The 13,334-nt window shown below is 40.3% G+C and overlaps 1 protein-coding gene across 5 annotated transcripts in view; it reads right to left on the reverse strand.

The window, feature by feature from the left end:
• Positions 1–5,461: 5,461 nt before the first annotated feature.
• EVC (EvC ciliary complex subunit 1) overlaps positions 5,462–13,334 on the reverse strand; it is a 57,528-nt gene continuing 49,655 nt past the window's right edge. For 3 of the 5 annotated variants that reach the window (XM_074904509.1, XM_074904510.1, XM_074904507.1), the window contains 5 exons: positions 10,868–10,976; positions 8,823–8,949; positions 8,459–8,552; positions 7,156–7,267; positions 5,462–6,150 (listed from right to left, as the gene is read on the reverse strand). In XM_074904509.1, coding sequence (XP_074760610.1) covers positions 6,069–6,150; positions 7,156–7,267; positions 8,459–8,552; positions 8,823–8,949; positions 10,868–10,976 — 524 coding nt within the window. In that variant the 3' untranslated portion in view covers positions 5,462–6,068. Of the gene's footprint in view, positions 6,151–7,155; positions 7,268–8,458; positions 8,553–8,822; positions 9,007–10,867; positions 10,977–13,334 lie in introns of those variants that run through there. The other 2 variants (XM_074904508.1, XM_074904512.1) reach the window with 2 other exon arrangements.

Here is a 13,334-nt window from a genome sequence, read left to right on the forward strand (position 1 = left end):
AGGATTCATGTTTCCTATTGCCTGGAGAGTGCCCTCATCGCTAGGCTTGCTCACTTGGTGATTCAGTTATTTAGTGATGAAGTAAAATAATGCTAGCAGAGAAGCCTGACGACAACCTGTCCTTGAATAACCCACAGCCTAGCAGATAAAGCAATCTCAAAATGCCAAGTCTCCATCTCTAACCCATTTCCGAAGTCTCCGAATTCCACGCTGTTTGCTGAGTGTTGAGAGAGCCGGCAACAGTTCTGCTAATCTAACCCCGACAATAGAAATAAAGGTTGTTTGTGAAATGGCAGCAAATATGACATATGAAAATTTTGGAACTCCTGGTTACAATTTCCTTAGTGGTTTTCTTGCATGTGTTTGTGCAAGTAGCAATAGTTGCTCACCTCCAATTAAATTTCTACTTGATCTATGAGGCTTGCCATGCTTGAGGTGAAAGAAATGATTGTTGTGTAACTAATATGGACAGATTCCACTTTTCTTACATGCTAAACAGTGTCCTAAACCAAAGAACCCTTTGCCTAAAGCTAGTCAAGGTCTACTGTTGTTAATATGCATTTATTTTTTCACTGAAGTGTCTGTGAATAAGTACACGTGGGTGTTTGTGAGGCACTTCGTGGTTCAGCGCTTCTGTGCAAACAAGACTCTGCTTGTCAGGTCAATGTAACTCTGCTATGACTTCTCCAAGGAGAAATATGCTAGTGTGCCCATGATGTTCATCAGCCCGCACAGCCTGACTGCCGCTGCCATGCTGCTGCTTAGGGACAGCCTGGAGGAAGCCCTTGGATCCTATGCTATGCCTGGGTCTCTCTACTCTGGACTTGCAACACTACCTGGATGTGATTAAAGCAGCATTTTTTTGGAACACAGGTACCTTACTGCACAGTCACGGATGGTTACTGTGATACACCATCAGGAGGATGGCATGTTGCTCATGGGGTGTTTAAACAAAGGTAAGCGGTGCTTCTCTTAACACAGGAGGCCTATTTCAAAGCAATGCCCCTGCCCCTACATCTAACTAACCTGTCCTTAAAAAAAATAAAACAGTAACAGTAAATAAAATGTGGATTAGCTGGTGATCCTGAATATGTCTGCAGAATAGGCAACAGTACTTGAGCTGGGAGATGTTCCAATTTGTGAACTTGTGGGTGGAGACCTGCTGTTAACTACAAAAAAAGAAAGCAGTGCAAATCTTTCACGCTTTTTGAATCGTCAAGCTTCTAAAAATTTGCAGCAGGGCTATGACCTTTTAATACAAGATATAGCCCTAATCATGTAAAACTGGCTCTTCCCTATTGCTATTTGCAGACCCCTGAAAAGTAGTCTCTACAACCAGCCTGAGTCCATCAAGTGGTGTGGAGGAGAAGGCTGGATCCATGGATTATTTCTTGAGTGATCGTTTGGACTGGTTTGTCTTATGTTACAGTTTGTGTGCTACCAGAGCAATGCAGTTACATGTTTGAATTTTAGCATTTTTTAGCAAAGCCTGTTAATTATGATGCTAAGACTGTACCAAAACTGTCAGCTGTCCCAGCCATTAAATGTTTCTCTTGGCAATATACTCATCTTCATCCATAGGAACTAAAAAACCAGACTGGACCAGGCCAGATGACTGTCTACTCTGGGTTTCTGTAGCCAGCAACATAAGCTTATAGGAGGCCAGAACAGAGCAAACATACAGTGCTAATATTCCTCTAGGTGTTTCCTTCATTTCCTGTGCTTTGCAATTTCTTGAGGAGCAGCAGCGTCTTTGTACTCTGTAGTGGTCAGTGAATTTTTCTGCCATGAATTTGCTAAGATGCTTTTAAACTCAGGTAAAATCTTGACATTTATGGATTCCTGGAGCAAAGGGTTACACAGCACACGATGACAAAGTGTCAAGCTAGTCTACTTGGCACCACCTAATTCTTGCCATTTAGACCTGGTCAGTATTAAATCTTAGGGATCTGAACAAACTGATCTGAGGAGGTTTTCGTCACGATTGTGGTGAACCCTGCACAGGCTTTTCAGATAAATTTCAGTGATGATAGTGAGGGATATTCAACTGAAAATAAATTGTGTATGAGAGAGGGAATAATGTTCTAGAATGTAAGAATGCAGTTTGGGATGCTGTTCTTTGAGTATCATGTAACTCATCAAGTATTTGCAGCAATATGGATAAAGCAGTTAGGCCTCAGCCCCCCTCCTTGACTGCATATTCTGTAATTTTCTATCATAATGAGCTGTACATGCAAGGCTACATTTAAATATATAGTCATACATACCGCTTGAAAGAGCTTTAGGCTTCGCAGCTCACAACTGGAAGTCAACCTGTGACTACATCACTGACTGCAATGCTGTTTCTGAAAGTCTTCAGCTGGCAAGGTCCAGACCCTTGTCTCCTCCTGATGCTCTGCAGTGCAGCAGTGGGCACAGCTGTGAGGGTGCTGAGATCAGGAGCCCTCCCAGTGCAGAGACAGTTCCCAGGCAGCACGGGGCAGGCTGGGCAGCTGCACACTAAGCTCTTCACTGTTTCTGAACACATGGAAGAAGCATTTGTTAGATGGAAGAAACATGACCAAAAAACTGTGGTACACAATGATCTCTGGATGTCAGAATGGCTCCCAAGGACTGTTGCAGATGCCATGATGGAGTGAAGGTGCTAATCTGGTGCTTGCCCTGGTACTGGGTTACTGTGTGTACAGGATGGATCAAAGGACTTTTATGTGTGATTTAAGGGTGCTTGTTGATGTCAGGAATGAAACTGCCCTTACTGCACAGGAACTGGCACCAGCTTGAATGTTCCAAGTACAAGTGCTTTCACTTGCACACCTCTTTAGTGTGGTCCATGCCACCTTTCAGCAGGGCTTCTGCACAATGAGGCTTCTCACATTTTTCTGCAGCAGAGGGACCATTGTGGGCTATTTTGATTCTTCTATGATAGACAATGCACTGAACAATTAACACAAAGACTAGAATTTGTTTGAGACACACTCTTGTCATAAAGCTGAGCGCAATCATAAGCTCTTGTAATAATTGTTACTCTTAATGTTAAAAAAAGGAGAAAAACGACATGATAATTTTTTTTCCCTAAATTTTTGCGGCAAGTATTTTTGATCTGTAAAGCATGATCAAAGCTCCTTGTTAGCCTCTCCATAATAAACTAACGAGAGGGCACTTTATAGATTTACACTCTAAAGTGTTTTGAGCTGTGACTGATGCCTAGGTATCCCATTTTCCCCCACCAGACATCCACTATGCTGGAGACTACTCTCAGCTGGCGAAACTGCTTACCAGTTTATCTCCCAGGGACTCTCTAATCACAATCCCTGGCTTGCCAGCAATTTCTACCATCTGTTAAAACACAGGGAAGATGCAAAGAGTGGGAGTGGGAGGAAAGCACCAAACATTCTGGTAACATATCAGTAGGAAGGAATATTAGAATCATGGAAAGATTTAGGTTGGAAGAGTCTCATCTGGAGTCCAGCCTCCTACTCAAAGCAGGGCTAACTTCACACTTAGGTTGATCAGGACATTGTCCAGCTGAGAGTTGAAAGTTTCCAAGGATGAATGTTCTGCACTCTCTGAATTACCTGTTCCAGCGATTCACCCATTTCATGGCACAGAATTTTTTTTCTATCTGCTCAGTAACTGGAATGTCTATGCTGAAATTTATAACTACTGCAATAAGCTGTGCCTATTTGACAGGTGATAAAGTATTTCACAGCATCAAGAAAAAAATCTTGGTCTCTGTACTGTTCTGTGTTGGCTCAGAAATAAGCAGTCACATGGATTTAAACTGAACTGAGGGACTAAAGAAACCCAGTCTGTAATGACTATGTCAGGAGATGAGAGGGAGACCTTCAGCATTAGAATACTGTTACTATGGTTAAAGTTGAATAACACAACATAAAACATAACAACATAACAAAATGCCAGGGGAGATTTAGACTGGATATTAGGAAAAATTTCTTCACTGAAAGGGTCATCAAGCACTGGAACAGGCTGCCCAGGAAAGTGGTTAAGTTGCCATCCCTGGAGGTATTTAAAAGACACGTAGATGTACTTAGCAGTATGGTTTAGTGGTGGACTTGGCAGTGTTAGGTTTACAGCTAGGCTCGATGATCTTAAAGGCCTTTTCCAACTCAAATGATTCTACGATTCTACGATTCTATAACAGAACATAAAAGTTGGCCAGTGCTTAAATAAAGAACTGTTGTGAGCTTAGCTTGGTATTTGATCCACTTGTTTCTTGGGCTAATGAAACTGTCTTGTTCAATATCTGCATCACTGGCAGGGAGTGATGGCAAGTGCCATGATAGGCACGAAATCTGCACATGACTTGAAAAAGGACAGTGAATCCATGAGTAACTCAAGGAGACTGAGAAGTCAGTAACAGGAACAAGAGTAGCGTGTGTTTTGCCAGGAAGCTAACGTCTGTGGGAGAAGAGAAGAAGCTGTAGGTAGAACCTCCCGCCCAGGGCTGTCGGGCAGCCGGTGCAGCCGCAGCGCCGGGCAGTGGCAGCGGGGACCTGCCGACAGCCGGCACCCTCCCTGGCTCCTTCCTGCTGCCCGGGAGAGGGCACTGCTGCCCTGCTTTTGGGATAATCTGAACCTTTACACGTTTTCTAATGGAGAGAAAAAGCCATTGCAGGCCTGCTGAGCAAAGGCGTCACAGTGCACCGGGGAGATGCCGCTTGGGTGATCAGAGACCCGGCTTGGGTAATCAGAGTCATTAGAGACCGAGCTTGGGTAATTATGCTGCATCCTAACTGTGATTGTGGGAGCCGCTGCTGCACTGCATGGTTTAAAACATCATCAGCTCTGATATTAAAAGCTTCCTTCTAGCACTGCAGAATTAAGATGTTCAAACAGAAGTAATTATGCTGCATCCGTTTAAATAAAAGCACAATGAGCAGCAACTGAAATGACCAAGTCAGGAAGGCAGACAGACCACGGAGCCCAAGTATGGGAAATACCAGAATCAAATGCTTGTGATTGTGATACAATTTGGAAAAAAAAAAAAAAAAAAAAATTACAGCCATTGAGGTGAAAATTAACCATTTAACAATTGTGTGTAACACGCCTAGTTAAAGTAATCTGTGTGGCAGCACTTTTGTCTGAGGTAAACTGCATAACTGATGTAGTGTTTTCCATCACGTGCCAATGGACAGCCTTTTCATTAGCAATATGTATGTTCATTTTTAAAAGGCAGAAAATTTTCATTTCATGAAAGCTGTAAGATTGCTTAAGTGGGGCAATTTATTACATGATACAGGTGCTCTGTACAGCCAGTAAGAACTTGCTGTTTTGCATAACAAGAATTCCCATAGGAAGCCTAATGAGCATAACAAAGTAAGTTGGAAACAAAAGAGTTACTTAAGGAAGAAGACTAGAAACTAAAGTATAAAAAATGAAAGAGTAAACTGGTTTTGTCCCATTTTCCCTGCAAATAATAATTTGAAATCTGAGGCAAATGCAGAGAAATACATTTATAAAAATCTTTGTACAAATATAAAAAAGCATACATAGTCTTGAAAGTACTAAAATATAACAAAAGAGACCAAATGTAATCTTTCGACATACCAATATCTTCTGAAATCTGTTTACATATTCTTTACATTTCTACCTAGTTTTGTTATTCCAAAGCAGCAATCACAAAATATTAAGACCTGATCTACCACGTTTAGGGCAAAAAAAGCCCTAAAAGCTCAAAAGTACCTCATATTGTAATGAAACCTTACTGAGATACACTGGCCTGGGCAACCAGCCTAGTGTGGATCTGTTCTACAAGAGCAACTCCCTCAGGTACATTCCTAATTTAAAACTATCTCCCCTCCACAGTCCCCAGGCGATCTGGAAGAGACTTCCTTGTTGCCCCTTAACAGAACCCAGTGGCAATGTTTTATTAACAGCTAAAGGAAGTCAGGATTGATTCTTGGTCTGTAGCTAAAGAAGATTTCTCAGTTATTATTGATGTTCTTCGCTGTTCCTCAGTAAAGCAGCTCAGTAAGTATTTATAGCTGCTGAGGTTCCCCAGAATGCTTTGGTACTCTGTGTTCAGACAGCTCATATAAATACTTTTACTATCTGTTGCCTCTTTTTTCTGACATCTTTGAGTTTTTCTTTGGTTCAGTCTCCCCTTCATGGGTACTCTGCAACCTCCCTCTGAAAGAAATAAGAAAAATAAAACAAAATTGTAGACAGAGGTTTTAAAATGCTACAATTCTCTCTTAAACTAAATTAATTGTGATAAGAGAAGAAAAGCGCTTGCTATGTAATTATAACTTCTGCACTCATTGGTTTCAGCTGCCTCTGTTGAAGCTGCCAAAACAAAGTTGCATAAAGATAAACGTTCCTTTGTTGGGTCCCCGTTCCCTACACACGTATCCCTTGTTGGCTGTGGGAAAGGAGTGTGTGAAAAGGGTTGATGCCATCAGGGAAAGGAGCCATCTCCTGAAGTCAGTCCCAGGCTGAGGTCACTCAGGGGATAAATACTTTTCCCCAAAGGCTTGTGGCTCCTGAGAACCAACTGTTTGCTTTGCCTGTCAACAGGATTTTCTCTGCTCAATATATCAAGCCCCAGCGACCAGCTGGCTGGTTTTGATCTGCCCGTAGTAATCAGCTGGCATCTTTCAGGTTTGTAGCCATTTCTTCTCCTCTAGTTAGCACCCCGGCATAAGCCAACTGAAACATCTATCAAGAAAATCATTGTTAGAGCTGCTACCCTCATCAGCCAAAGACTGGCGCTTGCCTTTGTTCCTGAAATAAAGGTGGAAGTTGAAAGCCTAAATACCACAGACCATATTTTGGTTGCTACATGTCAGACTAGTTCCATTGGATTCACTTGTCTCTGCTGATTTATGCTGTCTGTGATTCAGGTTTTTAAAAAACTAATTAAAGGAAATTGGGAAACAGTATTTCTCATTTCTCTATCTAAAATCAAAGTTATTTATAAAATACATAGCAGCACAGAGAAGAAAACTCAGATGATTTTCCTAAATTTAAAAAAGAATATGGGGGAAAAAAATGTCAAGTACATATGAAGGAAGAAGCTCAGATAGTGTAGGCATTATATTTTGGGTTTGATTGACATACCTGCTTATGAAGTAGATTTTGTACTGCTTTTTATAAACAGTTTTTCACACACCATTTTTTTAGCCTCTACTGTACCTGCAAAAGCCAGAAATCAGTCCAGGGGGCTCTTGAGTATTTTCATGAGAATCATCTTTGTCTGCTGATTCTGGTGACTGAAAGGTCTTCCTTTTTGAGTTTGTTTTTTCCCCTGAATTGCCAAATCCATGTGGGTTAAAAGAAAAAAGAATCACATATAGTAGGGCTTGTTTGGTTTTGATTAATCTAAAGAAAAAAATATACTCTAACACTTCATACATTCATGTTATTATTCCAAGGAAAGCATTCCACTCGATATTAGTCTACAATATTGGTTTTTTACCATTGTTTAGTTCTCACAGAGCAGATCTTGAACTTTCACACTTGCTGAACACTGATCTAAGTTTCCATGAGGTGCAACAGTTGAAAGCCCTATCATATATTTTCTTAGCAAGTAATAGAAAATGGCTTTTCACTATCAGCAATCAGAAGAAAAGCCAATTCATCATTTTATGTGGTTTGAATCAGAACAATCTGATGTTAAGAAGTCACTGTTTTTAGGGCCCTGGGCTAAGCTTCCACATGTGTCCCTGGGGTCATGGTGTCTACCAGGGCAAACAGCTCTGCATGCTTGAGAAACAACTGACTGGGGAGAGAGACTTCAAAATTGTCCAGGTGAGTGAGCTGCTCTCCCCTTTTGAGCACCCATCTCACCTTTTAGCATCTTTCAAATGTTAATGACAAATGTTTCATTCTGATAATGACAGAAAGATTGCGCTCAAAGGATGAGAATTTGCACACTCCACCTCAAACGTGGATCAGGAAACACCACTGCTATTCTGACAATTTGTTCCGAAGTATCTCTTGAATAATGAAGCAGTCTAATTTGTTAAAGCTGCAGTAAATTCATATAAATATTTCAAGTTTCCTGATTCAGTGAGATTTTACTTTTGAGCATGTGTGTGGGAAGCGATTATTTCATTCTATGAGGAGAATGAAAGCTGGGTGATTCAGCTCTGCTGAATCCCAGAGACTTAGTGATTGAGGTGAACAGTCATTTCTAAATGGTAAAGACATGAAAAATAACTTTGCTCTGAGCAACGCAAAGCCTTACCTCAGTGGACTCCGTGTGATCTATTGGTTAAAGGACTGCTCTGGAAGTGAGGAAGGGTGACACTTATTTGTGGCTGTGCTACTGGTGAGTCGGGTGACCTTGGAAGGTTGTCTTACTTTTCTACATCCCAATTAGGGAAATGACACTGATGAAAAATCTCTCCTGAAATTATGTTGTGTTATATTGCAAAATATGCACTGATAAGTGGAATGATGTAAGTTTTCTTAAACAATTCAGTACTGTACCAACCTGCTGGCTTGCTCTTTTTTGAAGGGTTCTTCTTCACAGCGATTGGAACTCGTGCCAGTGCAGCCAACTCACTGACAAAGTCCTGCTCTGCTTCCTGTTGGCACACAAGGATAAACCAGAAGTCAGCTACCACAACACAGCTTGATTCTGTGTTACATTATTCAACATGTGGCATGACAAAAAAGACGTATCTCATTGCGGAAACACTGGAAACACTATGGCTAGCATCAGAGAAGCATTTCCTACAAGACAGTGGTGAATCTTAGTGCTGATTTCAACTAGGACAGCAAAGAGACCCTTACAATCTGTCCAGTGTTTTGCCATGGACTGTTTCAGATCCATGAATCATTTTACTCTCATTTACCTTTAGCTGATTCTCCAACTCTGTTTCTAGATGATGCAATCCCAGCAGCTTCTGTTTCAGAGACTCCAGACGAATTTGTTGCTGCAGTTCAAACTGAGACAAAACCTTCTTTTGTTGCAGCACCATCCTGGTCAAGAGTAATTTACAGCACTGATATTGTTCAGTTCAATGGAGGAATACAATCCTGGTAAAATGTATTTACAAGATTTTGTAGAGAGAAAGGCTCACTAACAATATCGGCCCAGCTTCTGCTGGGACAAAAAATTTTGCGGTAGATTTTTAGATAGATTTACATATTTTCATAACCTGCCTTGGCTTTCCATGGGATACAAGCTCCTTTCAGAGGTAGGAATCACAGCAGGAGTTTGGGTTGTCCATGTCTGGACTTTGGGAGCTGGAGTTCAGCTCTAACATTATAGTCTGCTTTCAAAACCATCGTATGTTTCTAAAGCCAGCTTTACGGTCTGCTTGAGAAAGACACAAGCTGCTACAAGATCAGGTGTGAGGATAAGGGATTAAGAATTAGGCATTCCATTCAGAGCTCTTCACTATCAAGCTGAGTCTGAGCCAGAAACATGGTAACTCAAAACTTGGCGATTGGGAGCACTGACAACTATATTCTTTGCTTGTTTTATTTTGCTGGTTAAAGATTAATACAGTAGAACCTGAACGGCTGCAACTTTGCTGAATTTTTATTTCTTCTGTTCTCTTGCCTGATCTACCTTGAAGCAATGCTGTCAATCACCCATCACATTCCTCAGGGAAGGAGATAACACAAATTGTTTCCGACATCTAAACATAATGAAGTTGCTATTGTAATGGTCAATGCTTACAGGAGGTGAGCTTTCAAAATTTGCTTTTTGAACTCACACTTGTAACCTTGCATCAAGGACAAAGGGAAATAAAACAATCTATGTTGAGTTTAATAGCAGTTAGACAAATTAACGGAAATTTTGTCATCAATTTACCCAGGACTGGGATTTGACTGTAAATGACAACAGGTAAATGAGTTTGATTACTACTGGTTATGAGACCAGTTTAGATACCGGTTTAGTTACATTCTTCAGTACCATATTTCTGCTTGCGTGAAGGCCAGTTTGATTGTATTTTACAACCCTAGAATGGATTATGGGAGAAAAAACTGAGACAACACCTAGAAGTGAATTTATATGTCAGAATATATTATAAACTGGATAATGAATAACAGATCTTTTATGAAACCCTTTACTATACGAATCTATTTCTATACTAATTCAAACAAGGATGAAAAATGGAAAGTGGGAAATAATTTATTTCAATTTAGAATGTCTTAAAAAAAGAATTAACCTCTTTACAATGTCAAAACTGCAGATGCTGTGTTGTTCTGGATAATAAACCATAAGTAAAGAAATAAAATTATTACAAAAATGTATCATGTTCGTGCCAAGTCAAACAGCTTTTTATGACAACTTACTCCTTTGGAATTGCAGTGCTTTTTGTCTGGACTCTAAGTTTCATAAAATCAGTAATGAATTAAATATGATTTTTATTTAATTAACATTTGATGGATTCCACTCTAAATCTAGTGCAAGTAATTTTGAGTGTCCAAGGCATTCACTGAAATCTTCTTGCCATTTTGAGTATTATTTATGCTTTTCTCTTCATTATGGTATATGCTCGCTCAACAGCAAACTAAAGAACACTTTTGATGTTCAAAGCAGGAAAGATGGAATGTAATGAATTAGACACCATTGGTTCCCATCCTACATTTATGCTAAACTTTTAAAATATGGCATATGTTTTGGCACTGTTTTTCATTCTCTCTTTTCAAACTGTCTATGTATAGTTCTTCAGTCTGTAATTAATGAGCATCAAAAAGTTTATTTAATAAGAAAGTAATTCTCTGAGATCAAAGGACAGACACAATTTGGCAAGAGATATTTCTTTTCCATCAAAGACAAAAATAAAATGCAAACCCAAGACATTTATTCAGCTAGACATTTATGCAGATCTGCAAACACTCACAACATTTAAATAGAGTCAGGAGTGCTGCTGCCTGCTCTTACCTTTGATGGACTGTGGATGATATGTTCAGGAGGCCTTTGGTCTGTTTTTCTTTCAATGCCAGTTCATTCTCTTCCTTCTTCCTAAGTCTGTTCCTTTCGCCTCTTTCTGCTGAAATAATGTTTTTGTAAAATCTTCTGCTTAAAAGTACAAACTCTGAGTTGTGCAACCCTACAATTTATGTTTTGCATATGCACAAATTAACCCCTTTTCTGGACAGTCTTTTCAAAGTTACTGCTCCTTAGTATTAAGTACTTCTTACACACACTTACTCTGCCACTGTGATCCGTTGCACAGACAATAGTTTGTGCATCATTTAGCTGAGATGGTAATGTCACTGAATTCCTATTCTTATCTATTTCTTCCACTAGGCTAACTGATTAACATGAAATTCAAACTAGACATTTTATAAAAAGACCTTGATGCCTTAAGCAAGAGCTGTAATACCCAAAGGAAAAATGCAATATAAAGAAAACCTCTGCTTGGAGGCCACTAACTTCACTAGATGTCTGCTCACTTGATGGCTAAGCATTCTGGTACTTTTGTGTATGCTCACACTCTGCAAGTAACTTGGCATTTATCTGCTGACCAGGCTCCTGACTCTTGTCCCTGAAGTCCTGCCTGGCAGCAAGTCTTGGGGCATGTCTGACAGATATGACCGGTTTCCTTGCACCGGTACCTTTAAATAAAATGCAGAAATAAGGAGATTGATGGGTTTGTAACAGATTAGGGTACATAACATTCATTTGGAGAGCAACCAATGTTTTCTGAACACTCGGAGAGGCTGACAGACACCTCTCCTACTAATGGCATCACGAGGGAGCAGTTACTGTCTGTACTCTAGGCTGGCTGGACAGGCTGGGTGAGGGGAGCTACTCTCCTGTGGATGTACCAAACAGACTGCAAATTCATACTTGCTAAGCCAAGGGATGCCCAAAGAAGCAAAATCCTCTAGCCTGACATTAAGTACAGTCACTGGGAGAGAGAAGCCCAGCATTACAGTTCTTACTTCCATTTAACTATCACTGAATGAAGAACATAAGAAATTTCGCATGTGGTCATTTAACCCCAGGGCTACCACACAGTATGTGGCCCTATTGCCAATACTGTTTCTTCCATATTCTATTTAGAGAGAGAAGTTATGAGAGAATTTGGTGCGTAGGCTCACACGCTCATGAGTGGTAATCATGCTTGGAGATCCCCTAACAGATCAGCCTCTTTTGAAAAGGAAGAAACATGGATGTTCTGCCTCCAGGTTGAGCTTGGATGGAAAGTAGTTATCTGGCTAGCGGGGCTTAGGGTGTCCTGGCTGTGGCCTGGAGCAGAGCTTCAGGCTGTTAAGAATCACAGAGAGAAATATAAGTGCTTCCACGCCCAATACAGAAATGGAAAGGAGAAAGGAGTGGGGTTCTGCATCACAAATTTGGACTTCGATTAAAGAAGGACTTACAGGTACTAAAGTATCAAAGTTCCTTATTAGAAGGTGCTGCTCACTCCTAATGTAAAAAGCACCAACAAAGCTGAAGCAGTTAACTGTTGATACTGAAAATCTCAGCTGGGCTGCAGGATGTGCATGTAGGTTTGCAATATTTTTTTTCATTTGATAGTTGAATTTCATCTGTGTTTCTCTCTGGCCATCCAAATCTAAAATGCCTGTAGGCTTGCATTGCAGCAGAAGGATTTTATTTTTCTTCAGCTGAAAAGAAAATGTGCTCCCCTTATACATGTAGTTTTCTTCCTTGTGGTTCATGGAACACAAATATACTGAAACAGTAATATATCCATACAAACCCTAGAATTAAAAATACTCTCAATGAGCAATCAACAGAAGGCTGACTGTCGTTCTAGTGATTGGTATTCTAGGTCTCATAACCTAACTGGGAGACCAGTTGAGAGCAATATCAAAACACCAATGAAACAGAACATTCAAGTGTGTAATGACATCTCTCAGCTCAGATCAGAGAAGCACTCTGGAACAGGCTTCAGTTTTAATTCCTGCTTAAAGGAACTCAATCAAAGGGATTTTAGACACTGTAGTTAGCTGAATCAGGGCCAAAGAGGTCTTTAGAGAGACTTTTGAGAACTTAAGTAACTGATTGCCTTGCTAGCTGCCAATGTCTAAAATACAGATCGTCAAAAATCCCTGCACAGATTTTCCCTTACCCTAGCAGTTCAGCTTCCAATATTAAAGTCTTCAAGGCTCACAACAGGGCAGTGCAAAACAGATTGGTGCTCTCTTAGAACCAGTAAGTGTATCGAGCCACTACTGGGGCTCGCAAAGTGGCTCACAAATCCTTCCTACCAACTCATCTCTGGATCTCAGCTTGAGCGGATATGCCTGTTCCTCTTCAAAAACTCTCTTCTGTGGTTAAAGATTCTCTTCTATTTAAAATTGCTAACTCTATTTTTAGAAAAAAATCTAATCCATGTGTCTCAAATACTTAGTCTCTGATGCTACTGACATTTTGC

This window comes from Athene noctua, chromosome 4 (genome assembly GCF_965140245.1).
Source record: "Athene noctua chromosome 4, bAthNoc1.hap1.1, whole genome shotgun sequence".
Classification (NCBI taxonomy): domain Eukaryota; kingdom Metazoa; phylum Chordata; class Aves; order Strigiformes; family Strigidae; genus Athene; species Athene noctua.